The 25,163-nt window shown below is 46.8% G+C and overlaps 1 protein-coding gene across 1 annotated transcript; it reads right to left on the reverse strand.

The window, feature by feature from the left end:
- Positions 1-1,251: 1,251 nt before the first annotated feature.
- Positions 1,252-24,888, reverse strand: SV2B (synaptic vesicle glycoprotein 2B). The gene is made up of 12 exons (XM_081114760.1): positions 24,403-24,888; positions 20,329-20,509; positions 19,266-19,417; positions 17,711-17,844; positions 16,187-16,276; positions 14,730-14,840; positions 13,526-13,614; positions 11,720-11,884; positions 9,435-9,568; positions 8,302-8,502; positions 6,690-6,849; positions 1,252-4,331 (listed from the first exon to the last, which is right to left on the reverse strand). Exons 1-12 carry the CDS (start codon positions 24,851-24,853, stop codon positions 4,148-4,150), a joined length of 2,052 nt encoding a protein of 683 aa, XP_080970886.1. The 5' UTR covers positions 24,854-24,888; the 3' UTR covers positions 1,252-4,147.
- Between the last annotated feature and the right edge of the window lie 275 nt (positions 24,889-25,163).

Raw genomic sequence — 25,163 nt, forward strand, 5'->3', positions numbered from 1 at the left:
TTGGGTGTTTTTGCAAAAGCTGCCTCATCTCCCTTGATTGAAACTGGGAGAGCCCGCTCACCAGCCCTGGAGTACAGGCCTGTTGCACAGTTCCAAGGTAGCTGCTGCCCTCTAGTGTTTGTAAAGCAAAATGCATACCTGGTAGAATCTAAATCCGACCTCAAGCTTTTCATGGGTCCTTGGAAACCACTACTAGCCGAGGATGCTGCCCTGGGGTTGACAAGTCCTTCTCCTACGGTTTCTATTCAGCCAGTTCCCACTGGCACCTCCATACCTGTTAAAACACTGAAATGATTCCATATCAATTGGCAAAGGGCCACTACCCTAAAGTCCCTGAATGCCCCCCCACCACCACCACTCAACCAGGAGACTTCCCCGAATTCCAGTGCTCTCCACCATCCAATAACTTAACCCATTGTGCTCAGCAAAACAGGGCCTCCAAGACCCTCTCCCGCCCAGAGCTGTGGCTACACTGTTGGGTTGGCATTCAGATCAATCCCATGATGAAGTATTTTGAATATGACATGTTCATGCTCCTCACCATTTAAGTAGGGGAGCACTTTTCAACCTTGCTCATCTCACAGCACACATAAACTAATTACTAAAACTCTGAAACACATCAGAGTTGAGATATATATATATATATATATATATATATATATATATATATATATCTTATTTATTTGCCTGACAAAAGAAAAAAATAGCTATAAAATAATCATTCATTCACACCGGATGGCTATTGTTGTATTGGCTGTCATCATTTTTTTAAATATCTATATTTTTTTATTGATTTCAGAGAGAGGAGGAGCCCACAACCCAGGCATGTGCCCTGACCGGGAATCAAACCATGACCTCCTGGTTCATAGGTTGATGCTCAACCACTGAGCCATGCTGGCCGGGCAGCTGTCATCATTTTTTTAATTTGACAATCTAAGGGAAAAGAAGGAAGTGGAAGGTAAGGGCTGGTCACATTGTCCATTATCCAAAGACCCTGTGGGGGGCGCTGTAGTAGCACATCGGTGAGGAATTAGTCCCGAGTTATAGAGAGAGCATCTCTGTAAGCCTCGTAACCCGCTTCTAGGATTATGCGTCAACTGAGACACATCATTTAACCTCCCAAGGTCCCCGTGTGCAAAACAAAGCGAAAGGGAACGATTCTTGATGCTCCTCCCAGCTGATCCTATCAACGTGGGGATCCAGAAGACCTCAGAAGCGGAAAAGAATCTCTAGCCTCAGTGCTTAAAGGTCTGTTTACAATTGTTTTTATTATTTTTTTAATGAACGCACACAAGGTACCAGGACACCTTAGGCACGGAGGGGTCTGTGTACCATGACCTCGGGCTCATGTGCTAAACACTTCACAGACTGACACAACCCCTCGCACTAATTATTTTCAATGAAACAAAAGATCGGAGATCGGCATCAGGAAATGACACAATACAGTGGAGACTCTTCAAAGTAACCACTCCCAAACTGGGCGTCGTAAAGTCCATCATGAACTGGGTACAGATTTGCTCGCCGAAGGAGAACCTCATTCCTTTCATTCTCCACGATTCCATTTCTCTGGGTAGAACACGGATGCTGTACATTCGCCGCCACCCCCCACCCCACGCCCTGCCACAGAGACTGTATTTAAAGAAGCATTTATCTCCGCAGGAGTGGCAGCATTTGAGAGGTGGGCACTTGCCGGTGCCCGACAATCCTTCGTGGGGAAACGCAGGGATGCGATGAGAATTGCCCTTGGTTGTTTAGGTGGTTGGTATAAGGACCCAGAAAGAGAGTGCAGAAGTTAGCGCTCGGACATCAAAGGGAGCTTACCCCCAAATTATGGCGGCCATCCCAACACTAAAAAAGCAATCACGTTTTAGATTTACAAGATCCACCGTAACAAGAAATGCAGCTTCTCATGGCCTTGTGAATTTCTCACGTGCTAGCTGCTCATCGAGCCCCGCTATCCCGTTGAAGAACAATGCTACGAGGGCTGTAGTCATCCCAGGTGGGCACGGCTCTCTCGCAGAAAACTAGCCACTGCATTTCACATCCTAAGAATGTGGCGAGTATATTACAGCTATGTTACACTGGGCCTCTCCTCATCAACCTAGCATTCCTGTTAGGTGACGTCTGCAAAGCCCTGGAAGAAACACTAACCCACAGTGGCGTATGTATATAGTTGGGAGGGTCAGGATGGCAAATCAGAGCCCATGTGTCTTCATTGTACAGAAAAAATAAAGGTGAACAAAGGGGTGGGACACAAGAGAAGCAGAGGAAATATTTTAACCATTAAAACCAATCTCGGCTTGAGGGTAGAAAGATGCCCTCCACCGTCAGTCACTCCAGAGGGCCACAGGGAGACGGCCCCCAGCTGTCTTGGGACCCGAGCGCCTCTCAAACCCTGAGACAGCACGTGGTGAGCCATCATCACTGTGTTTAAGATTGTTGGAGACCGCTGGTCGGGAAAGGGGCACCTTGAAGTCCTGAGCGTCTCGCTTATCGCCTCAAAGCGTGCGTTCTTCAGGCTGCCGCTCACCGCCAGTGGCGCGAGTCCAGAGTTCACTGCCCCTCCATGCAGGACAGTTCTCATGGACGCAACGTCAGCCTTTTCTCACGTCCACACTTCAGCCCACTGCTGACCCCTGCCAACGTCGTTTGTCCTCCGCTCCTCACCCCACTCTTACCCCCAATTCATGTCCAAACGGGGTCTCAGGAAGGAGTCCCCTTAAAGCCCTCGAGGAAAACGTGTTTGACATCCATGACACTCCCTTCTCCCATGGCAATGGCATCTGCTTTAAAAGTCCTGGACCGAATAAATCAAAGAACGTATATACTTATAGGCACAGTCCATGGACATGGGCAACAGGGCAGTGAAGGCCTGGAGGGGTGAGGAGGGGCAGGAAGGAGGGGAGCAAAGCGGGGGGGAAATGGGAGATGAAAAAAATTAAAAAGTCCTGGACGGAAACACAAAGCATAGATTTCTCCTGGGACCAAATCTGGGTCGTGTCTTGCTGCTGAAAGGAACAGGGAGAATTAGTGCTTTGGAGAGCTGTGGGGACACTTCCCTTCTCCCTCCATCCCGCGTGTTGTCTACCGTGTTTGATGCTCACCCACAGACACCAGGGGCCACTGAGCACGTCCCATGTTGTTCTGGGGGAGCAGCAACATCAAGTGCCAGACCGCAGACAGCGCGCCTGAGCTTCACAAGCGATCAGTGTAAGAGAGGCTACACGAAGGGACGTGCCTAGACTCCACGAACTATGCGATGTGGGTCTGCAGAGCGCATCTCCCCACAGCAAGCTGAATGGCTACAAGAAATTGTGCTTGCATTTCATTCCATCGGACCCAGTTTCCCGGGACCTCAATCCCCGAGTCCTCCCGAAATATGGCTATATAATTGCTGGCACATGTTTGCAGAAACCATTTCTGCAAAGGAAACCCAAGTAGAGTATGTACAAAGTTATTTCACAGAATACCTATCCCATTAGGTTTCTTTGACTAGATCGAAAAGGGATAAGTATCTTTCTTAAATGTATCACCTAATCGTCCTGAAAAGCTCAGGACACTTGTGGTAGGGAGTAGGTTTCTATAGATAATGCTCAAATATTTGTTTTTCTGTATCAGCGTATCTTCCCCGCGGTGGTGCCAATTTTCAAATGGAAAATATGATAGGTGATTCTTTTCAATGCAAAAAAATGTATGGACCCTGTACTTCAAGTCCAACATTTATACGATGATGCTAACTTCTTGCCCAGTTAACGTGTTGTTAGGTCACTGGGCTCCGAAGAACTTTATGAAGGAGCTTGAGGGTCCTCACGCTCAAATCCACCTTCAAGCGCAAAGATGTCCTTGCACCTCCTTGCTTAGCACGCACCCCCCTGGGGGGTGTTACTCCTCCTCCCCTGCCTTGGGCTGGGGCGACCTAGAACCAAGCACACAGCTCCATGATTACTAGGGCAGCTCAGGACACCCCAAATCGGTCACCTGAGTTACCAACATCTTAAAGCTGAGATGGGTCCTAGATTAGGGGTCGCAAAGTCAACATCTCCTCCGGTGTTTCCAAAGTCCTCTGGGCGGTGACGGACAGGAAGTGTGGATGCCCTGAGGGTCCCCAGGAAAGGTTCTTCCAACATTTCCTCTCCCCGTGGCCGGTTCACATCAGCACCTGCTCTCGGGTCTCTGGCAGCCGAAGAGCAATCAGGCCGCCCCCAACGAGAGAAGTGGCAGCCAGAAGGATGGGGACCACTTTGGTTATCCCAACAAAAGAAGCAAAGATGGTGTTTCCCAGGATGGCTCCAAATTTGCATAATCCATTGAGGATGCCAAAGGCGGTTGCCCTGTAAGAGAAGGAGGAAGTACATGCTGACAGACACCAACTAGACCAGTGGGTTCTCAGCCTTCCTAATGCCACGACCCTTTAATACAGTTCCTCATGTTGTGGTGACCCCTAACCATAAGATTATTTTCATTGCTACTTCATCACTGTCATGTTGCTACTGTGATGAATCGTCATGTAAATATCTGATAGGCAGGATGTATTTTCATTGTTACAAATTGAACATAATTAAAGCATAGTGATTCATCACAAAAACAATATGTAATTATATATGTGTTTTCCGATGGTCTTAGGCGACCCCTGTGAAAGGGTCGTTCGACCCCCAAAGGGGTCGCGACCCACAGGTTGAGAACCGCTGAACTAGATGTTCTTTCTTTTCCTCACTGTGGGGGAAGGTGTAATGAAGGTATGGGAGGGAATTTTTTTTCCCCTTAAATATAAAGATAATACATTCTCATTTTAGTCAAATTTGGAAATACAGAATAGCATGAAGATGCAGGGATATATAACCCTGCCACTGAAAAGCGATCACTACTATTAACATTTTGGAGTATTTCCTTCAAACTTGCTTTTTTTTTTTTCCTTTTCAGACCACAAGTTAATTAAGAATGTGGCTATATATTTATACTTTAAGTTCTTCTTTATATTTTCTTTTCTGAAACCATATTACCCTTACAATCCCTAACCCCCAATTCCAGTCTTTTGTTTTCAGAATATTCTTGGATATTTTGACAATTTTATTTTCCAAATAAGGTCTAGATTAATTTTCTCAAGTTCCTGGGGGAAGGGGGAGGAGATCTCATAGAATTTTCAATGGAATCTTTTTTTTTAAAATGTGTTTTTATTGATTTCACAGAGAGGAAGGGAGAAGGAGAGATACATCAATGATAAGAATCACTTATTGGCTGCCTCATACATGCCCCCTACTGGGGACTGAGCCTGCAACCTGGGCACCTGTCCTGATGGGGAATGGAACCGCACTCTCCTGGTTCACAGGTTGATGCTCAACCACTGAGCCATACTGGCTAGGCTGAATGGACTCAAGTTAGAAAAAAAATCTAAAAAAAATTTGACATTTTTGTAAGATTAAATCTTCTTAGAATTCAATAAGATATTTCCTGATACACATTTAAGTCTTCTTTTATATCTCTCAGTAAAGTTTTATGGTTCTCTCCATGTAAGGGTTTCACCTTTCTCATCAAATTGATTCCTAGATATTTTATGATTTCTGCTGTTATGAAACGGATTTCAATTTCACTTTTAATTGTTTAACATATTTTAAAGTCTATATACATTATTAACTTAGTTCTATTACGGACCATCTTACCACATTATTTTATCGTTCCTAATAGTCTCTTCAGGTTAATTCTCTTGCGGTTCCTAGATGTGAGCTCACATCCCATGCAAATAACGATCATTTCTCCTCCCCTTAATTTTTTGTAAGACTTAGGTGTTCCCATGGCAACCTACCTCCCAGTAACTCCATCACCAATTTAGGATTTTTTGCAGAATTTCAGTTACCTGCCTTCCCCACCACTTCACAGTCCTTTTTGACCCCAGGCCCCCTTTATCTGCTATTCTTAAAATTCCCACTTCCTCCTCTGTGAGGAGGAAGAGCTGCCTTGTCCCGAGGCCTTTAAACCAGGTCTCTCCTCACATGGCTTGTGTAAAATAAAAGTACACCCTGGGAGCCCTAATCAGTTTGGCTCAGTGGATAGAGAGTCGGCCTGCGGACTGAAAGGTCCCAGGTTCGATTCCGGTCAAGGGCATATACCTTGGTTGCAGGCACATCCCCAGTGGGGGGTGTGCAGGAGGCAGCCGATCGATGTTTCTCTCTCATCGATGTTTCTAACTCTCTATCTCTCTCCCTTCCTCTCTATGAAAAATCAATAAAATACATATTTTTTAAAAAGTGCACCCTGGGCAACCCACCACATTCTCTGCAAACGCCCCAAACCGTCACCCTCATCCCCCCTTATCTCCCTCTGCCTCTCCCAGGCCTGTGTTTACCTAGTTCCTCCCCTTCTCACTTTATCTCCCAATGGAAGGCATGTTCTCACCTCTTTTTGATTGCATGGTGCATACGGTATTGCCCTCCTCCTTTCTCTCCTGGGCATGGTTTCATGCACCCTTTGAATCTTGCCCTTCGCCCCACCCTCGTAAGCCTTGGTCTGCCCACTTCCAGGCCTGTGCCAGCCCCCTGACACAAGAAACTCAAAAACCTAAGAAACATTCAGTCTATGAGCTCCAGGAAGATCAAGGCGGACCCGGGCAGGATCGGAGCAGGTGGACTTCTAGCTGAAGTCCTACACAATCCCAGGAGGAGCCCGGGGGGGGGGGGGGGGGCGGGGGGACTGACCTCTGGGTGGTGGGGTACAGCTCCACGGTGACCACGTCCAGAGCGTTCCAGGCCGCGATGCTGGCCCCGCAGAACAGGCACTGCCAGCCGATCATCGCCGACTCGCTGTTGCCGAAGAACAGGAAGAAGCAGCAGCCCGCCGAGATCAGCATGGAGCCACCTGTGGGGAGGGAGCGAGGGCAGGGGCCCAAAGAAACTTGAAGCCTGTGGCTCGGACGAAAAGGTTACCCACACCTGTTAACCCCATCTCCCACCCTCACAGGTACACTGCAAGGAACAGGCTACCTCCAGTAAAAGGCCCATCGGGCCCAGCCGGTGTGGCTCAGTGGTCGACCTATGAACCAGGAGGTCGCAGGTTCGATTCCTGGTCAGGGCACCTGCCTGGGTTGCAGGCTCACTCTCTCCAGTAGCGGGTGTGCAAGAGGCATTTGATCAATGATTCTCTCTCATCACTGATGTTCCTCTCCCTCTCTCCCTCTCCCTTCCTTTCGGAAGCCAATTTTGCTGGCTCAGTGGTGAGAGCATCGGCCACTGAGGTTCGATTTCAGGTCAAGGGTGCATATCTCTGTTGAAGGTTCAATCCCTGGCCCTGGTTGGGGCACAAGTGGAGGCAACCCACTGATGTGTCTCTCTCTCTCTCTCTCTCTCTCTCTCTCTCTCTCTCTCTCTCTCTCTCTCCTCCCCCTGCCTCCCTTCTACCCTCTCTAAAAGGAAAAAAAAAAAGAGCATTTTACATATTTTTCTGACAACCTTACAGAGGATGCAGAGTGGGTATATTTAACATCCCTATTGAAGTGCTAATAAAATAAGTGATTGTCACAGAATTGCTCAGTCAGGAAATGGAGATGAGACTCGGCCATGGAGATGGAGCCTGGACATGGATCCTGTCGCCAGTCAGCCTAAGGGAAGAACTTGGAAACTGTCACTCTGGGTGTCGCCACAGCCCCGGACAACTGGGGACCAGGCAGAGGTCGGTGCATGAACAGTCTGTTATATGCCAGGCCTTCTTCTGGATGCTTAAGATACATCACTATCAAAAAGCCCTTCTCGGATGAATGGGGCTCTTTGGTATTCACAGGGCTGAATATCTGCATTTGGTTGCCTACTGCTGACTCAATGGCCTAAAGCAAACTCCCCCAACCTGATAATCTTACTGTTTACTAAACATTACCATTGATATGTCTATTTGCATTCCTAAAAGGCAATTGTGTATTCTAGTAAATAAAAAACAGATGGGAACGGAGACTCAGTGGAACTTGGTCCCTTGTACCAAGCTCACAACTGGCTTCCCCCATAATTTCCAAATTAAAAAAAAAAAAATCCCTTCTCCTGGAACTTACATTCTAGTGAGAACACACCTGTGAATGGGCTACAGAAGGGAACCCTGCTTATGCTGCATTTAATCCCCTCCCATTCCCAGTCACGGGACTAGAGGTGTCAGACCACCTCCTACGGGGCCCTGGGATTTTGCCAACGTGCCTCCCTGACTCCACACCGGCAGATTCCATCTTACCTGTGTGGTTTCCTGTGCAAGATTTCTTTAAGAAAATGAAAAAAGAAAAAAAAATGCCACCTTACACCTTACGTCTCGGCCTTGGCCCTGACAACTCACCGATCATCTTGAGCCTCCCGATCCTATCCATGAGCAGGGCGGAGATGATGTTCCCCGGCAAGACGGACAGGCTGCCCAGGAAGCTGACCAGGTAAATCAGGAAGTCGTTATCTTGCTCCAAGTCCATGTGACAGCCCTCCTTCTGGTCCAGAAAGGTCGAGTTGATAAAGCGACAGTCGATGAACTTATGCTCGTAGAGGTCTGGGAAGAGAAGGAAATCTTGGGCTCGTGTAAAGTGGGGTAGGGGAGCCGGGGGGGCAGGGGGGGGCAGGGATGAAGTAGGGCCTCTTCCATGGGCAGCCTGCACCAGCCTCTGGCCATCAGACAGTTTCAAAGTCAAGGTAGCGCTCGCCAAGGCGTGGAGGAAGCAAAAATCCTCTACACATGCAATGACCTGCTCAACTCCAATCGGGAGGGAAAAGGAAACAAGCATTCACTGAGAAGCTTGTGTAAATACATCATCTCTCAAGCACAGAGCAGTCCTCTGAGGCTACCCAGCTTCTAAAAGCCAAGAACAAAAGAATTTGATCCAGTGAGGCGGCCACCCCAGGGCCCATAGAGAAACCTGAACATTCTTCAAAATAAAGATAATTTGGTCAGTCGTTTCTTTTTTTGGGGGGGGGGGGGTGCAGGGGCCAGAGCAGGGGAGATGAATGGAGAGTACAGAGGGTTTTTAGTGTTGGCAGGAATCCCCCTGTTAAGAATATGCAAACATCGCCCTGCTGGTGTTGCTCAGTGGTTAGAGCGTTGGCCTGAGCAGGGAAAGGTCGCAGGTTCGATTCCCAGTCAAGGGCACGTACCTGGGTCGCAGGTTCCACCCGTGGGGCACATGTGGGAGGCAACCAATCGACGGACGTGTGAAAAGGTGTGCCACATTTTTATCACAAATAAGAATGCGGAGAACTCATTGTTATTTTACATGTGATAAGACGGATGCAGATCCATGAAATGCTTTGGTAAAGACTGTGCAACTCACCTGCGCCGTCCCTGGGGCGGGAACCGTTTCTCCACCCTCAGGCTCAGCATGGGTATCTGTGCTGTATTTGCCGCTCCTAAAGCTTATGACCATTTTGGCTCTTAGACAAGACTAGTCCACCCCCATGACAATCTCCCCGCTCTGCCCCAGTTCTTACCTGTGTTATAAAAGATGGTGGATTCGATGGTGCAGTTTTTGAAATAGGTATCCGTGGACGTAACATCTTCAAAATAGCACTCATCAAAGAACGTGTCTTCAAAGAGAACATGCTTGAAATACATCTTTGTGAACCTGTGGAAAGACATTTGTTCCTGAGAGATCCACCAGGGGGACAGGAGATTTGAGAGTGAAATGAAAACCACAGGAAGGCATAAAAAGGGAGAACTACAAACCAAAAGATCCTGAAAGATGATTTTCAGCCCAAACTAGTTCCCCCCACTTTTGTGTGTGTGTTTTGTTACTCCTCGCCTAAGGATTTTTCCACTAATTTTTAGAGAGAGTGGAAGAGAGAGGGAAAGACAGAGAGAAACATTGATGTGAGAGAAACACATTGACTAGTTGCCTCCTGCACACACCCCAACCAGGGCCTGGGCTGGGGAGGAGCCTGCAACCAAAAGTTGCCCTTGACCAGAATTGAACCCGGGACCCTTTGGTCCACAGGCCAACACTCTATCCACTGAGCCAAACCAGGTAGGGCTAGTTGCCCCTTTCATAGCTGCTGGTTTATAGATGAGGGAAGCTCAGGAGGGTGGAAGCTGGTGTCTAGTGCAGGGACCTATGGGGCTACCCCATCAGCCTGATGGTTCTCAAGTGCAGGCCCCTGGACCGTCCACATTGGACTCATAGAAATGTGAACCATGCGAAACAAAAATACTGGTAGCATCTCACTTTATGAGGAACTTTCAAATCATGCAGGTCGCTCCACTGGTCTTAGTAGGTTTAAAAACAAGAGATTTAAGGCATGGTCGGTTTGGGCTCAGTGGATAGACCGTCAGCCCGTGGACTGAAGGGTTGCGGGTTCGATTCCAGTCAAGGGAATGTACCTGGTTGCAGGCTCGATCTCCCTTGTGGAAGACAACAAATCGATGTGTCTCTCTCACGTCGATGTTTCTCTCTCTGTCTCTCCCTCTCCCTTCCACTCTCTCTAAAAAAAAATTCAATGGAAAAATCTCCTCCGATGAAGATTAACAACAACAACAACAACAAACAAGAGATTTGTGAGAATCTTCATTTTTAAAATCGTCCCAACAAAGATGTGGGGAAATAGGCAGTTTCACTCATATTGTTAATAGAATGTAATTGGTGCAGCCTGTTTGAAAAGCAGGTTTGCAACATTTTTAGTGCACAATCCCTCTGTCCTAGGAAAAACCACCTCTACGAATGAAGCCGACAGGCACTTGCGCAGGCGTTCAGAGAGATACATTTGGTGCCCGGCAGGTGTGGCTCAGTGGTTGAGCATCGACCTATGAACCAGGAGGTCACGGTTCAATTCCCGGTCAGGGCACAGGCCTGGGTTTCGGGCTCAGTCCCCAGTAGGGTGTGTGTAGGAGGCAGCTGATCAATAATTCGCTCTCATTATTGATGTTTCTATCTCTCTCTCTCTCCGTCTCCCTTCCTCTCTGAAATCAATAAAAATATATTTATTTTAAAACAAGGTGTGGGGCCGAAACCGGTTTGGCTCAGTGGATAGAGCGTCGGCCTGCAGACTGAGAGGTCCCAGGTTCGATTCCGGTCAAGGGCATGTACCTGGGTTGCGGGCATATCCCCAGTAGGAGATGTGCAGGAGGCAGCTGATCGATGATTCTCTCTCATCGATGTTTCTAACTCTCTATCTCTCTCCCTTCCTCTCTGTAAAAAATCAATAAAATATATTTAAAAAATAAATAAATAAAAATAAAAAAATAAAACAAGGTGTGGGGCCGAAACCGGTTTGGCTCAGTGGATAGAGCGTCAGCCTGCGGACTGAAAGGTCCCAGGTTCGATTCCGGTCGGGGGCATGTGCCTGGGTTGCGGGCATATCCCCAGTAGGAGATGTGCAGGAGGCAGCTGATCGATGATTCTCTCTCATCGATGTTTCTAACTCTCTATCTCTCTCCCTTCCTCTCTGTAAAAACTCAATAAAATATATTTTTTAAAAAAACACAAAAAACAAGGTGTGGGGTCTCAGGAAAGATGGTCTGATAGATGCTCCTCAGTCAAATGCCTCCATCCTTGGATGGATCAGATAGCACAGGTGATGAGGGATGACTGGGCGCCAACACGACACAGGCACGGCCTCCCGGGGACTTAGAGGGTCTCTGGCAGCCATGGGAAGTTGTGGGACCACAATATTCTTGGAGTTCATTCCCCGGCCATGGATTCCCATCTGTCCAGTGGCTCTCTCCCAAGAACAGTCCCCTGGACCATCAGCTGATCGAGGGGCTGCCTGAGTCTCTCACTTACTTGTCATTCACAAGCTTGCCGTGCTGGTGGATCTGATTTTCCATCGTGAAGTTGATGGTGGCACCGAACACGTGCTCGCCGAAAAATACCTTCATCTTGGACTTGTATTCTTCCTCTTGAAAGTACCGGATCATGTCGGGGAACCAAACGGTCAGGCCGTAGTAACTGGAGCAGAGAAGACACAATATGTGAGCAAATATTATTATCTCATGAGCAGAATCTGCATCCCTGATTTGAGGTAGATAACACTCCTTTTAAATGTATTATTATCGTTCATTAGTAGAAACTCTCATCCCAGCATGTCAAACTCAAAGGCTAACACGGGCCAAATCAATGAGGCATGTGGCCCGTGAGCCACGAGTTTGACATGCTTGCTCTAATCAGATAACACATCATAGTAATAGATCTAAGGGGAAAAATTCAATACCATCTCCATAGATGCGGAAAAGGCATTTGATGAAAAACAACATTCGTTCCTGATAAAAATACCAATCGGTTGGGACAAACGAAATGGACAGTCCAGCCCACTGGTTTGGCTCAGTGGATAGGTCGTAGGCCCGAAGCCGGAAGGGTCCTGGCTTTGGTTCTGATCAAGGGCACATACCTGGGCTGGTTGCAGGCTCAATCCCCAGCCCCGGTTGGGACGCATGTGGGAGGTAACCAATCGATGTGTCTCTCGCACATCGATGTTTCTCTCTGTCCCTCCCCCTCCCTTCCTCTCTCCATGACATGTAAGAAAATGCATATCTCAGCTCAAAAAGGAGAGTTTCACTTAATGGGGAAACACTAAAGACATTCCCCCTAATGTCAGAAACAAGACTGGGACACCCATTTATCACCACTACTATTGAACACTATAGCGTAGGTCTTAGCCTACCAGTTAGACAAGAGAAAGAACATAAAAATGTAAAAAAGCAAAAGGTAAAACAACTATTTGTAGACGATATGGTTTTATACCTGGAAAATTCAAAATAACCAACTCAAACAAATGGGCATGAGACATGAAAAACATACTCCATCCCACGCAGAATAAGAAAAATACAAATGAAAAACATACTGTGTTACCATTCTCGCCTACCAGATTGTCAAAACCTCAAAGATTGCCAAACACCCTGTCGGTGAGGCTGTGGGTACACAGGTGGTCTCAGACATTGCTGAGTAAAGGATAAAACTGCATGATACCATATGGAGGACAATGGGTCAATGTCTAAAGAAATCACTGATGGGTTTCCCCTCTTTGACTCCATAATCCCACTTCTAGGAATCTATTCCACTGATAGAGTTGCACAATACAACGTCGCCTCCAGACAGTGAGTCATTGTGGCAGTGTTTGCAACAGGAGAAGTCTGAAATCTCCCCATGAGTTGAGCAATGAACCCCTGGCTGGATACAGGGAGGTACTTTTCTGTGGAGGGCTGTAAGGAGTGAGGAAAATCTCCATTTACTGGTCTGAGAGATCTCCAGAATATATTGTGGAGTACCTGAAGCAGATACAACGATGTATTCCTTTGAATAAGAAAATGAGGAAGGCCCTGCTGGTGTGGCTCAGTGGTTGAGCATCAGCCTATATACCAGGGGGGTCTTGGTTTGCCTGAGGCAGAAATTCCTCCTGTGGCCTGCCTCCCTATGGAATTTCGGTTACAAGAGTAAAAAATTTCATTAAAGACGCTACTAGAGTACCTTGCCTGTGATTTGCGGCTGAAAGCATCCAGTCCTATTCAGACTCCACGAGTTAGAACGGATCACAATCATCAGTTATGAGGCCCGTGAAGCTCAGAGAAATTAGCGAATTTAGTAAGGACTTACCTGAAGGCCATAGTGAACCAGACCACGGCCAGAATCAGCGTGTTCATCCTGTAAGGCCCCAGCAGGCAGTACTGAGCATTATCCCAGACCTGAAACCCACACCAGACCACGGGGGTTAAAGGCAGGAACTGTGACTCAGCACAACTCATTTCTAAGGCTTCCTCATGAACTGCCCTAGGAAGCCATGGTGACAATGGGCGACGTTATCTCCCGCGAGTGGCAATCCTGTTCCAAGGAAAGCCTTTTCTCTTCTTACTGTCTGGCCTCGACCTCTAACAGTCCCATAGCATCTTCCCTGGAAACACAACAGTATCCCATGCGTGTGAGCAAAAGCACACTGAGTGGGCCCTGGCCAGTTGCTCAGTGGTTAGAGCATTGGCCCGCAGACTGAAGATTCTCGGGTTCGATTCTGGTCAAGGACACCAGAATCCTTGGTGGCAGGCTCAATCCTTAGCCACGGTCAGGGTGCATTTGAGAGTCAACCAATCGACGTGTCTCTCACATCAATGTTTCTCTCTCTGTCTTTCCCTCTCTCTTCTACTCTCTCTAAAAATCAATGGGAAAATATCCTTGGGTGAGGATTAATAAAAAAAAACAAAAACGCACAGAGTGGGGATCTCAAGCACTGAATACGCTTGAGTGCTGAGTTCCGCTCCCTGCCTGCAGGAATGGGTTGTTATTCCAAACATTAAAGGGCCCTGCACCAAGGGCACCAGTCTCAGCAGACTGGCCATCGGCTGCCTTGGTGCTCAGCAGCTGGCTTGCCTGTCGGAGGCACTTTTCTGCAGAAATGGCCTGGCCCTTTATGAAGACTTTCTCAGATATCACTAGCAAACCTCGGGGGGCAGGTGGGGGTAGGGGGGCATTTATTTCACTCACTCCTTTCTTCTGATGGATTAAAGAGAAGATGCTAGAAAGAAGGATGTTTACTCAGACGACACATTTTACCTACATTCAAAATCTCTGCCTTGGGGAGGGAGAGCAAAGAAAAGAAGCTAAGGTGTGAGAGAGTATGTGGCCCGAGGACTCACAGCAAGTGAGAGGTGGTCATGGGCTTGGTCCCAAAGGTCCCCGTGCAGGGCTGCTCCCTCCCCCTCACACTGTCTCGGGTGGATGGGGATGCTCAAGACTTCTGCTTTCTCCACTGAGGTTCCAGATTTCCACAGAGCCCCGCCTCTCAGCCACCACACGTCCCCAGTCATACCTGCTTGAAAGTGGTCTTGAATCTGACCAGGCAGCGCTGGTACCAAGTTCCTGTTGCATTTTGGATCTCAAAGAACTCATCCATCTGCTTGGGAGTCTTGATGTGCGACACCTGCAAAGCATAGATGAGCCAGAGAATCTTACCCCTACTTTCTACCAGACTTTTCCATTTGCAGTTTCATGGAGGTGACTTTATTAATGTATTGAGGGCCAAAGGAGCCTGTGGCGACCCTCTAGTTCAGTGATGCTTACCAGGTGTACCGGTTAATAACGCACATTCGGTGTACCGGATAGTAATGCGGATTTGGTATAACGGTTAATACCAGGTAGTGTACATTTGGTGTACCGGTTAATCATGCACACTTGGTATACCGGTTAATAGTGCACATTATAACCAAAGATGTGCACAAATATCTTTGGGATATTTATCCCACTGCAGACAAAAATGAATCATTCGTATCCCTCAGTCAAGCCTTGAAGTTAATGGGTAATAATTCACTAAATTCCCATGTATATCAGATTTTTTCCCACAGTACGGTTGACTCTACCTTAAAATTCACAAATTTATCCTCAATGGTTATTAATAACATCACAGAAGTCTAGAACCCATGTAGGCAATAGTGTGTGTGTGTGTGTGTGTGTGTGTAATGGGGAAATGGGGATTGCTATGTAGGACATTTTAAAAGCACGACAGAACAGCCCTAGCCAGTTTTGCTCAGTGATTAGAGCATTGGCCCATGGACTGATTCTGGGTTCAGATTCTGGTCCAGGGCACGTACCTCGGTTGCAGGCTCCACCCCCAGCCCGGTCGGGGTACATGTGGGAGGCAACCAACTGATGTGTCTCTCTCACATCTATGTTTCTCTCTCTGTATCTCTCCCTTCCACTCTCTCTCTAAAAAAAAAAAAAAAAATCAATGGGAAAAAAATATCCTCAGATGAGGATAAAATAAAAAGCGTGCTTAGGGCCCTAGCTTGTTTGGCTTAGTGAAGAGAGCATGTGCCCTTGACCGCCGGGATTGCGGGCTCAATCTTCAGTGGGGGTTGTGCAGGAGGCAGCCAATCAATGATCCTCTGTCATCATTGATCTTTCTCTCTTTCTCCCTCTTCCTTCCTCTCTGAAAGCAATAAAATATATATTTTTTAAAAGCATGCTTATGAACACTATGAGACAACATACAGAGTACTCATGAGAACTCTTAAGTAACACGTACTTGTGAATACATGCAGTTATGTTATCCCCTCATGAACACAGCTAGTTTTATCTTTCATTATTACTGATACTGAAAAGGACACCCATGAAAATGCAAAGAACTTATTATGATAAGAATGTCAGGGGTCTTATTCATCAGAGAGAAGTTTTCTGGGCTGTGCTTACATAACAACATTATTTTTCAGCAAACCAAACCAGAAAAGAGGAGCAGTCCCTGTTGCTGGCAAGGCGACCCCCCCGACTCACCGTGAACACCTTCTCCGGCGTCCCCTTAGCTCTCATGTTGGTGTCATGGACTCTCTTGAGAATCATCCAAGCTTCATCGTGTTTGCCCATCTGGTAAACCAAGGAAAGACAGGTGAGGAGCCCTTTGCTATTTAATGCTGACACCTGAGTTTGAGGCGACAGGCTGTGGACTTGTGACTACGCAGGGCTTATGAGAGATGAGGACACATTTCTGTCCCCAGCCAACGGTGAAAGGATTATGAGGTTGTGCCTTCAAGGTGTGAATGCGCAGTATTAACATCATTTTGCACTGCAGCTGCTGGAGCTGTAAGATTGAATGGGCTCCTTGGGTGAGGGTCATTTAGTCCCTGACAGGATAAAGCAAAGACACAGCATGGCACGAGTTGCACTGTGTCCCTCCCCCAAAAGATAGGTTCAAGTCCTAACCCCCAGGACCTCACAGTGTGACCTTTTTGGAAAAAGGATTGCATTCTGGAGTAGGTGGGCCCGTAATCCATAGGACTGGGTCTTTATTAGAGACACACAGGGAGGACACGGGTGATGACAAAGGCAGGGACTGGTGTGATAGAGCGTTGAACCCAGTAAAAGAGGTGAGGAAGGATTCCCCTGGGGGCTCCAGAGGGAGCGTGGCCCCGTCCACACCTTGACTTTGGACTTTCAGCCTCCAGATGCTGAGACAACAAGTGTCCCTTCCTCTGAGCCACCCAGTTTGTGCTTTGTTACAGCAGCTCCAGGACGCTAATACACAGCCAAGGGTAACTTTTGAGATATCCCTAGTTAAAAACACTCCCTGCTGCCCAGCCGGTGTGGCTCAGTGGTTGAGCATTGACCTATGAACCAGGGGGTCACAGTTCCATTCCCGGTCAGAGCACATGCCCAGATTGCGGGCTCCATCCCCAGAAGGGGGCATGCAGGAGACAGCAGATCAATGATTCTCTCTCATCACTGATGTTTCTCTCTCTCTCTCCCTCTCCCTTCCTCTCTCTGAAATCAATAAAAATATATTTTTAAAAAACCCACTCCCTGCTGCATCTGTCTCCTGGTCAGTGGGAAATTTCACTCTGAAGAAAGGTCAAGAAGGAGTCCCACAAGTAGACACAGACTTGGGGCTGCAACAGCCTGTGAGTCCTACTGCCCCTCTACCAGCCCAACCCTGTCCGACCGCTGCACGCAGGAGACCCCGAGGTGGAAGGCTCCGGGGACTCATCTCTCAGGACCCCGGGAGCTGCCTTTGGGTGAGGAGGCATGGCTAAGAGTCCTAAAGCAACAAGCTTCACCACAGACCTCCCAAGGAGAAACGTCACGCAGCTTTGCAGAGCCTCATTACCGGGACCCAGAGAGAGTGAGGAGCGGAAGCAACTCAGGAGGCACCCCCTCCAGCCCCTTCGCCCAGCGCTTGGTAAGCCCCTGAGCCCCCTGCCTAGGCAGTCCATGAGTTCAGGGCAAGCCACCATCACAGGCAGTAAGCGAAGATGAGGGTCTAAAGGGCTGAGAATGCAGAGCCAGCTCTGGGCGCTGTCTCACCTCCAGCAGAAACCGTGGGCTCTCGGGCATGAACCTCAGGGCCACCAAGGACACGGTGCAGGGCAGAGCGCAGACAATGACAAACACCCTCCAGCTGTGGTAGTGGTAGTGGGTGCCCATGCTGAAGCCCCAGCCTGCCAAGAGGAGATGAGAGGGAGAGGGAGAGAGAAACATCAATGATGAGAGAGAATATTAAAAAAAAAAAAAAAAAAAAAAGATACGCCTGGAGCCTCCACTAGCTCAGAACACACACAGGACCACATTTAAAACAAGGACACCAAGCCCTAGCCAGTTGTCCAATGGTTAGAGCATGGGTTGGCCTGAAGGGTCCCTGGTTCAATTCCCTCAAGAGCACTTAACTTGACTGCAGGCTCAATCCCTGACCGCAGTTGGGGCGCGTGAGAGAGGTAACCAGTGGATGTTTCTCTCTCACATTGATGTTTCTCTCTCTGTCTCTCTCCCTCCCTTCTACTCTCTCTAAAATCAATGGAAAAAAATATCCTTGGGCGAGGATTAACAACAACAACAATATGAGAGAAGTGTTGGTTAGCTTCAGGAGCAAGATGTCTGCTATCCCCATCCCTCTGCAGGTCCTAAATTATGGCAAATCCTACACCATCATCGGTGTTTTTCTGGAAATGATTTTGAAGGATGCTGATGGTATTTGTCACCCAGGATACTCAAAAGACCTAATCAAATTCAAAACTGCTGCCTTCTCCCTACTTCACTCTTCACAAAACCAACAGTGAAAGTTAACATTGCCAGGTCTCTGCCCAGAGAATCGACTTTTCACAATTATCCAGATAATAAAATTGTCCCGGCTGACACCAGGCCTTGTCATAAGATCTGCTCTTGAGCCCTGGCTGGTTTGGCTCAGTGGATAGAGTGTTGCCCTGCAGTCTGAAGGGTCCCAGGTTTGATTCCGGTCAAGGGCATATGCCGGGGTTGGGGGCTCGATCCCCAGTGCGGGGGGGGGGGGGGTGCAGGAGGCAGACAATCCATGATTCTCTCTCATCATTGATGTTTCTATCACTCTCTTCCTTTCCCTTCCTCTCTGAAATCAATACAAATATATTTTTTTAGAAAAAGAGCTGCTCTTGTCTTCAAGAGTCCTGCCTAGGGGCTGGGGATGGTGAGGCAGCATCAGGATTCAAGGTCATGCCAGGTGACCTAGCTAAGTCACCAACTTCTCTTGGCTTCTGTTGCCTCATCTGTAAAATGGAATTACCGGAGCCTCACTTGTTCAGGGGACCATGGCTGAAGGAGATTACAGGTGAAATTCTTTCAAATAAAAAAGAAGGAAAAAAGAAAAGGAAAGGAGAGAATTAGGGAGGAGGAAGGGGATGTGGGCGGGAGGGAGGACAGACTGTATTACTTCCTGAAACACGTAACAAAATCAGCCAATGGGTCTCCAGTGTTGGAAGTTCTTTAGGAAGATCGCGGTCATACCCAGGAACTGCGTGCGAGCATGGGGAACGAGGCTGAGGACAGGAGATGTCGTTTGGGTGCAGGTGCCATAGTAACAGGGCCCCTGGCTACTGAAGCCAGCGCTCACCATAATGCGGAATGATGCTCCAAGCCATGGCGGACGCATAGATGCCCCCGGTCATCCAGAAGATGCCCAACCAACTGAGGTGCTCCCCTCGCTTCTCCCGAGACAAGAATTCAGAGAAATAGGCAAACACAATGGGCAGAGCTCCGCCAATACTGCAGGGCGGGAAAGCCAGAAGGAAAGAATCAAGTCATACACTAAAAATGGTCACAGCCGGTGGTTCTCAACCTTCCTAATGCCGCGACCCTTTAATACAGTTCCTCATGCTGGGGTGACCCCCAACCATAAAATTATTTTCGTGGCTACTTCATCACTGTCATGTTGCTACTGTTATGAATCATCATGTAAATATCTGATATGCAGCATGTATTTTCAGTGTTACAAATTGAACATAATTAAAGCATAGTGATTCATCACAAAAACAATATGTAATTATCTATGTGTTTTCCGATGGTCTTAGGCGACCCCTGTGAAAGGGTCGTTCGACCCCCAAAGGGGTCGCGACCCACAGGTTGAGAACCGCTGGCCACAGCAGAAACCAAGCAGCCTCTACCCCACCCATAGGCTCTGTGGTGAAAGAACCAAGTGCATTTGAAAGACAGGCGGAGGCCCTAGCCGGTTTGGCTCAATGGGTAGAGCATCGGCCTGCGAACAGAAGGGTCCCGGGTTTGATTCCAGTCAAGAGCACATACCTCAGTTGCAGGCTCCTCCCCAGCCCGGACCATGGTCGGGCGCGTGCAAGAGGCAACCAGTCGATGTGTTTCTCTCACATCGATATTTCTCTCTCTGTCTTTCCCTCTCGCTTCCACTTTCTCTAAAAATCAATGGAAAAATATCCTCAGGTGAGGCTTAAAAAACAGAAAGAAAGAAAGCCTGGCAGAGACAGGGTCATGTTATCGTGACTTTAAGTGAGGGTAACTTTCTAAGGGTAACTTCAATACAGTATCTTGGAATCCAGGCAAACACCCAGTCCCAGGATTTTTGGAGGTACGGCTCAGAGCTGGAGTTCCAGGAAGGACCGACCATTGTTCCAGGAGGGTCCAGCTGAAGCGCCAAGACTACATACCCGATGCCCGAGATGAGTCGGCAGAAGAGGAAGGCTCCGTAACCCTGCACGAAGGAGGAGATGGAGGCGAAGGAGGCGTTGAGGGCCAGAGACATGCTGAGGACTCTCTTTCTCCCCAGCTTGTCAGCCAGGCCCCCCAGGACGAAGGCCCCCGACATCATTCCGAGGTAGACTATCATCCCTGTTGGGAAAGAGAGGGGAGAGAGGATGGCCTTCACTTTGAGGTCTATTTTGTCAGATATTAGTATTGGTACACCAGCTTTTTTTTTTTTTTTCATTTCCATTTGCCTGAAACGTTTTTTTTTCCATCCCTTCACTTTCAGTCTGTGTGAGTCCTTTGTTCTAAGGTGGGTTTCTTGTAGACAGCATATATATGGGTCATGTTTCCTTATCCATTCAGCTACCCTATGTCTTTTGATTAGAGCATTTAATCCATTTAAGGTTATTATTGATAGGTACTTGTTTGTTGCCATTTTTATTCTTTATGCCTGTATTGCTTCTTCGCTTTCTATTTCTTTACTTTTATAACAGTCCCTTTAGCCTTTCTTGCTTGGTGGTAATAAACTCCCTTAGTCTCTCTTTTTTTTTTTTTTTTTGTCTATAAAGCTCCTGATTTCACCTTTAATTTTGAATGATAGCCTTGCTGGATAGAGTATTCTTGGATTTAGTCCCTTGCTTTGCATAACTGCGCATACTTCATCCCATTCCCTTCTGACCTGATGTGTGTCAGTGGACAAATTAGTTGATAGTCTAATGGGAGATCCCTTGTAGGTAACTTTCTGTCTCTTTCTGGAAGCCTTTGAGATTCTTACTTTGTTGTTGACATTTGCCAGTTTAATGACAATGTGTCTTGGTGTCAGTCTTTTGGGGTTCATTTTGTTTGGGACTCTGTGTGCTTCTCGGACTTGGGTGACTTTTTTCTTCCCAAAGTCAGGGAAATTTTCCGTCATTATTTCTTCAAACAGGTTTTCTATGCCTTGCCCAGCTTCCTCTCCTTCTGGCACCCCTATTATGCAGATGTTGTTTCATTTCTTGTTATCCCAAAGCTCCCTTAGACTCTCTCCTGCTTTTTAATTTTTTGCAGTTGCTGCTCTGCTTGGATTTTTTTTCTACCTTGTTTTCTAATTCACTGATTAGGTCCTCAGCTTCCTCTAGTCTACTGTTGAAACTGTCCATTGTGTTCTTTATTGAAGCTATGTCATTCTTCATTTCCTCTTGATTCTTACACATGTTGGTTAATTTCTTATCCAGACGTTTGAGCATCCTTATAATTATTACTCTGAAAACTGTAGAAAAGCATTTGAAAACACTTAGAATTCACTGCTAAACTGCTGCAAACTGTGCAGAGAAGTGTTTGAAAACAGTTAGAATTCACATTTACAGAGCTGTCAATTGTGTAGGAAAGTATTTGAAAATACTTAGAATTCATTCTTGCCGTATTGGATTTCAGTAAACTGCTTCACCATAGTTATAATTACTAAATGATACATATCCTAATTGTGTTATGAATGCTCCAGCAAGCTCCCCAAGTAAATGAAATTATATTACAGTATTTCACTGAAGTTAATAGCTTTCCACACACTGGGTTAATCTATGTATTCCTTCAAAGTGCGGACCATCTTACCAATAGATAAAGCATGTATTACTCTATGATAACACATAAACAATATATTTATAAACACTACTAGCTAACTCTGTCTGGAACACTCCCATTTTCATGTTTTAAAAAGCTACGCGTTGCGTAAGAAAGTGTTTCAAAACACGTAGACTCCTGGTTTTAAAGAGAGGGCATTGTGTAGAAAAGTGTTTGAAAACACTGTATTCTTGACTTAAGAGGTGCTTATTGTTTAGGAAAGTGGAGCAGTTGGAATTCTTGTTTTAAGGAGTGTGTTTTGTGTATGAAAGTGTTTGAGAACAGTAATAATTACTGTTTTAAAAAGTGCTCATTGTTTAAAAACCTTATTGCACCTAATCCCACACTATCATGCTGTTCTCAGAATTTCCACAAGAGGGCTCTGTTGCACCTAATCCCATACTAGGATGCTGTTCTAAAAAAAAAAAAAAAGACAAAAAAGAAAAAATATCCTGGGATGGGGATTAAAAATAAATAAACAAACAATACCCAAAATACTACTAAAATTATGTTGGTGTTTAAAAGCTCTGGTTGACAGCCTTGCTTCTCAAGTCATTTCTTCTGGTTGTGTATACTCCATGTCTTTTCCCTCCAGGGATAATTATGGAGATTTAAAAATTTTGTATCTTAATTTTATTTGTAATGACTCTGTATCAGAGGCTAGCAAGCTACAGCCTATAGGATAAATCCTACCCATTGTCTTTTTCTGTAAATAAAGTTTTATTAGAACACAGGTACGCCCACTTGTTTACCTATTGTCTAAGGCTGCTTTTGTGCTACAGAGGCAGAGTTGATTAGTGGTGACAGAGACCATCTGGGCCCTCAACGCCTACCATATTTACTATCCGGGCTTTTACAAAACATGTTTGCCACCACTGCTGGAAAGCAAGCACTGGGGACCAGAATAGCACAGGTATTTCATAGCCTGTACTAAGTCTCTGTGTTTGTGAATACCTGCTCTACGTAAGCTCGCTGAGAGGCAAGGATTGTGTCTATCTAGTTCCTTATTTTCTCCCCAGGGGCTGGACACAGAGATGAGCATATGGAATACAAGTAGCAAATACTTGTTAAATGAATAAACAGTTGCTAGATAGATTTTTAGTTCTTGGGGGCCATTAAGTAGGTTTCAGTCTTGAGTCTGAACCTGACTCCTAGGAAGCTTTCAAGAACTGTATGTTTGCTAACGGATCCATGGCACAGCCTCTACCTTTGGAGAACGAATGGGTTTTGCAGGACATTGAATGACCAGGACAAATCCTTGTCCATAGGCTGATGAATCTCTTCTCTGCCACATTCCTTCCTCAAATGTCACAAAAATCCTCGCTGCATCAAGACCGGATGGCTGATGCTGGCTCTGAGGGTGCTCACATCTCATTGATTTGCAAGCTGGGCCTCCACCCTGCAGAATCCATCTGTGCTTCACCACATGACTCTCAACTGCCTGCAGGGGCTCCGTGGGTGTGCTCAGCCCAGCATCTATCCCCAAGACATGTGGGCATTGGGCCGACTCAGACTTGCATACAAGAGAAACCAGCAGGAGGGTGGATTCTGGAAGGACACGGAGGAGAGCACAGAGGGGAAGAGACCTTGGCCTGCCACTCACAAAACGTATTTGTCACTTGGATATGGAAAACGGTTTAATATGAAAGAGAGAGAGAGCCCAGCCGGCGTGGCTCAGTGGTTGAGCATTGACCTATGAACCAGGAGGTCACGGTTTGATTCCCGGTTAGGACACGTGCCCAGTTGCAGACTCAATCTCCAGTAAGGGGCATGCAGAAGGCAGCCAATCACTGATTCTCTCTCATCATGGATGTTTCTATCTCTATCTCCTTCTCCCTTCCTCTCTGAAATTAATTAATATATATATATATATATATATATATATATATATATATATTAATATGAAGGAGAGAGAACTCAGACTCTCAAGGAGGGCACAAGACTTGGAAAAGGAACTAAGAGCTTGCCCTAGCCAGTTCTGCTAAGTGGGTAGAGTGCCGACCCGAGGACTGAAGGGTCCCAGGTTTGATTCCAGTCAAGGGCACACACGAGAGGCCACCAATTGATGTCTTTCTTTCACATCGATGTTTCTCTCTGTGTGTCTCTCCCTCTCCCGTCCACTTCCTCTAAAAATCAATGGAAAAATATCCTCGGGTGTGGATTAACAAAAACAACAACAAAAGAACTAAGAGCTTGAGAATCAAACAAAACTGAATTCCAAGCCCCGGTACTCATTAGCCGTCTAAATGTGAACCAATTAATTAATTTCTCTAAGATAAAAAACACCGTCATGGCAAATTGTGTGTCAAATGATAATGCTGAAAGGATATGATGACAGATTTAAGATGCCTAACAGCGACAGGTGCTACATAAATTTACTGTTCTCCCCCCTTCATATTTTAATGCCAGGAAGAGAATGATCTTTGGAAATTTCCACTTACCAAGCATTCCTTTCTTGGAACTGGACAGACACATGTCCTTCTCTGCACTAGGCAGGGCAAAACTCACCACAAACACCTCCACCCCATCAGCCATCAGGGCCAAACCCAAGACGAAAAACAGGATCCACTGGAAGCGCCCGTGGCCACACTCTTCCATGATGGTCTCATACTGATGAGCCAACTCCTCCTCATCTTCCAACCTTTCAGCTATCAGGTCCGCCTGGCCCCGAAGGTCCTCCTCCCTGGAGGACGCCATCTTGGTCTTCTTGGCCTTGACATCATCTGGGTGAGGGATGCCCTGGTACTCCCCCTCGTAGATCTCATCCTCCTCATCATGGCCTTCGGTAACATCACTCTGTGCATCCTCCTCTGGGTTGGACTCATTGCCGGGATAATAACCATCCGTGTGGGCATAGCCCTCATAATTGTCCTGATATTTATAAGCATCCATTCCTTGCTTCCGCGACTGCCTGGTCACCTCTCAAGCTATATCTTGTGCACCGTGGTAGAGGTTCGGGCTGTTTCAATAACCATCATCCATTCTGTGTGCAGAGGTTCAAATGGAGAATGTGCTCGTGTGACTTCTTAGGTAAAAATAACACCTGTATTCTCCCCGCTATGTCCCTCAATTATAGCAGATTTGTGCAAGGCAACCTACGTATCCTTTTGCACACAATGTCTATTGGAAGTCTGAAAATTTTCAAATTCTGGTCTGGTTTCCTTCAGTGACCCAGAGATGGGGGGGGGGGGGGCGGCGTGGG

The sequence above is a fragment of the Myotis nattereri genome, assembly GCF_964212035.1.
Source record: "Myotis nattereri genome assembly, chromosome: 21".
In the NCBI taxonomy this organism is placed as follows: domain Eukaryota; kingdom Metazoa; phylum Chordata; class Mammalia; order Chiroptera; family Vespertilionidae; genus Myotis; species Myotis nattereri.

What these genes read in the sequence shown, in the direction of transcription:
- SV2B (XM_081114760.1), bottom strand. Translation starts at nt 24,853, where the DNA reads ATGGATGCTTATAAATATCAGGACAATTATGAGGGCTATGCCCACACG. An exon ending in GAGCATCATTCCGCATTATG is followed by an intron (nt 17,845 to 19,265) that starts GTGAGCGCTGGC and finishes TCCTCTTGGCAG; the next exon opens with GCTGGGGCTTCAGCATGGGC. An exon ending in CGGGAGGCTCAAGATGATCG is followed by an intron (nt 6,850 to 8,301) that starts GTGAGTTGTCAG and finishes CCCTCCCCACAG; the next exon opens with GTGGCTCCATGCTGATCTCG.